Source organism: Lepidochelys olivacea, assembly GCF_965140295.1.
Source record: "Lepidochelys olivacea isolate rLepOli2 genome assembly, chromosome: 1".
Lineage (NCBI taxonomy): Eukaryota > Metazoa > Chordata > Testudines > Cheloniidae > Lepidochelys > Lepidochelys olivacea.
Window position 1 is genome coordinate 989,676 of NC_140411.1, and position 3,276 is coordinate 992,951.

Here is a 3,276-nt window from a genome sequence, read left to right on the forward strand (position 1 = left end):
GGGTTAGGAAGTGGGAGGGGGCGAATAGGGGACGGGGCCAAGCTGTTTGGGGGGGCACAGCCTTCCCTACCCGGCCATCCATACAGTTTTGCAAGCCCAATGGGGCCCTCTTGCCAAAAGTTTGCCCACCCCTGGTCTAATGTCTCTCTGACCGCTCAGAAAGTGATTCAGGGATGAGAGCACAGAACCAAGTCACCAGCCAGCTCTGCACAGAGCTCAGTCTGAGAGCCAGAGCACCAGGAAAAAACTTGAAATCCCTTTATGAGTGAAGAGCCGGAGTAGCCTGCCCCGGATTTGTTTGGTCCTCACCCCGTAGATGATGGGGTTGAGTGTGGGGGGCACCAGGAGGTACATGTTGGCAACGAGAATGTGGAAATGCAGGGGCACATTTTGGCCAAACCGGTGTGTGAGGGAGGAGAAGAGACCTGGGATGTAAAAGGTTAAGATGGCACAGAGGTGGGAGGTGCAGGTCCCCAAAGCCTTGAGCCGGGCGTCCTTCGTGGGGAGGCTGAAGATGGCCCTGAGGATCTGGATATAGGACACAGCGATAAAAATCATATCCAGACCCCTCACACAGAGTACTACAAAGAGTCCGTAGTAACTACTGACGCGGGTGTCGCCACAGGCCAGCTTCACTATGGCTATGTGCTCGCAGTACGAGTGGGGGATGATGTTAGTTCTGCAATATGGCCACTGCCTTGCCAGGAGGAGAAAGGGCAGTATGACCATGCCGCCACGGAGCACCACGGCCAGTCCAATCTTGGCCACCACGAGGTTTGTCAGGATGGTGGAATGTCTCAGGGGATCACAGATGGCCACGTAGCGATCATATGCCATGGCCACGAAGATCCCAGACTCCATCACTGAGAAGCAGTGAAGGAAGTACATCTGGGTGAGGCAGGAACTGAAATCGATCTCCCTGGAATTGAACCAGAAGATGCTCAGCATTTTGGGCAGGGTGGATGTAGACAGGCCCAGGTCGGTGACGGCCAGCATGCAGAGGAAATAGTACATGGGCCCATGGAGGCTTGGCTCTGTCTTGACGATGAACAGGATGATGAAGTTTCCCAAGACGGCTATGATGTACATGGTGGAGAAGGGGATGGAGATCCAGACATGGGCCGCCTCTAGGCCAGGAATGCCCAGCAGGATGAAGGTGGAGGGGTTGGTGAAGTCGGTTTTGTTGGAATCTGACATGGAGTAAGGGAGAAGGTGTTCAACTCTGAGGCGTTCCCAGGGCCCAGGGTGATGTTTGCAGTACAAAAGCCTGGACGGAGAGACAATGTTAATATGAGCCACTACGTGCCCTACTGTATACTTAAGATACAGTGGGGAGATTTATACACAGAGAACATGAAACAATGGGTGTTACCCTACACACTGTAACCAGAGGGATCAGGTAAGGTGAGCTATTAGAAGCAGGGGAGCGTATCGGGGGGGAACCTTTTGTAGTGATAATCAAGGTGGGCTGTTTCCAGCAGTTGACAAGAAACGTCTGAGGAACAGTGGGGGGCGAGGAGCGGGAATAAACCTGGGGAAATAATTTAACTTTGTGTAATGACACATCCGCTCCCAGTCTTTATTCAAGCCTAAGTTAATTGTATTCAGTTTGCAAATTAATTCCAATTCAGCAGTCTCTCGTTGCAGTCTGTTTTTGAAGTTTTTTTGTTGAAGAATTGCCACTTTTAGGTCTGTAATCGAGTAACCAAAGAGATTGAAGTGTTCTCTGACTGGTTTTTGACTGTTATAATTCTTGACGTCTGATTTGTGTCCATTTACTCTTTTATGTAGAGACTTCCTACAAGCCATTACCCTCTGATCCCGGTGAGGGTTATCAAAAGAAACTACACCATCTGCTCAAGAAACTCCAAGAAAAAGCACAAGAACAAATCCGCACAGACACGCCCCTGGAACCCCGACCTGGGATATTCTATCTACTACCCAAGATCCATAAACCTGGAAATCCTGGACACCCCATCATCTCAGGCATTGGCACCCTGACAGCAGGATTGTCTGGCTATGCAGACTCCCTCTTCAGGCCTTACGCTACCAGCACTCCCAGCTACCTTCGAGACACCACTGACTTCCTGAGGAAACTACAATCCATCGGTGATCTTCCTGAAAACACCATCCTGGCCACTATGGATACAGAAGCCCTCTACACCAACATTCCACACAAAGATGGACTACAAGCCATCAAGAGCACTATCCCCGATAATGTCACGGCTAACCTGGTGGCTGCACTTTGTGACTTTGTCCTCACCCACAACTATTTCACATTTGGGGACAATGTATACCTTCAAATCAGCGGCACTGCGATGGGTACCCGCATGGCCCCACAGTATGCCAACATTTTTATGGCTGACTTAGAACAACGCTTCCTCAGCTCTCGTCCCCTAACGCCCCTACTCTACTTGTGCTACATTGATGACATCTTCATCATCTGGACTCATGGCAAAGAAGCCCTTGAGGAATTCCACCATGATTTCAACAATTTCCATCCTACCATCAACCTCAGCCTGAACCAGTCTACACAAGAGATCCACTTCCTGGACGCTACGGTGCTAATAAGTGATGGTCACATAAACACCGCCCTATACCGGAAACCTACTGACCGCTATTCCTACCTACATGTCTCCAGCTTTCACCCTGACCACACCACACGATTCACTGTCTACAGCCAAGCTCTACGATACAACTGCATTTGCTCCAACCCCTCAGACAAACACCTACAAGATCTCTATCAAGCGTTCTTACAACTACAGTACCCACCTGCTGAAGTGAAGCAACAGATTGACAGAGCCAGAAGAGTTCCCAGAAGTCACCTACTACAGGACAGGCCCAACAAAGAAAATAACAGAACGTCACTAGCCATCACCTTCAGCCCCCAACTCAAAACTCTCCAGTGCATCATCAAGGCTCTACAACCTATCCTGAAGGATGGCCCATCACTCTCACAGATCTTGGGAGATAGGCCAGTCCTTGCCTACAGACAGCCCCTCAACCTGAAGCAAATACTCACCAGCAACCACACACCACACAACAGAACCACTAACCCAGGAACCTATCCTTGCAACAAAGCCCGTTGCCAACTGTGTCCACATATCTATTTAGGGGACACCATCATAGGGCCTAATCACATCAGTCACACTATCAGAGGCTCGTTCACCTGCGCATCCACCAATGTGATCTACACCATCATGTGCCAGCAATGCCCCTCTGCCATGTACATTGGCCAAACTGGACAGTCGCTACGTAAAAGAATAAATGGACACA

The 3,276-nt window shown here is 50.0% G+C and overlaps 1 protein-coding gene across 1 annotated transcript; it reads right to left on the bottom strand.

Moving 5' to 3' along the window:
• Nucleotides 1-216: 216 nt before the first annotated feature.
• Nucleotides 217-1,197, bottom strand: LOC311514387 (olfactory receptor 52M1-like; the record flags this gene model as incomplete). Its single annotated transcript, XM_084616945.1, has 1 exon — nucleotides 217-1,197. One exon carries the CDS (start codon nucleotides 1,195-1,197, stop codon nucleotides 217-219), a length of 981 nt encoding a protein of 326 aa, XP_084473071.1.
• Nucleotides 1,198-3,276: the final 2,079 nt, after the last annotated feature.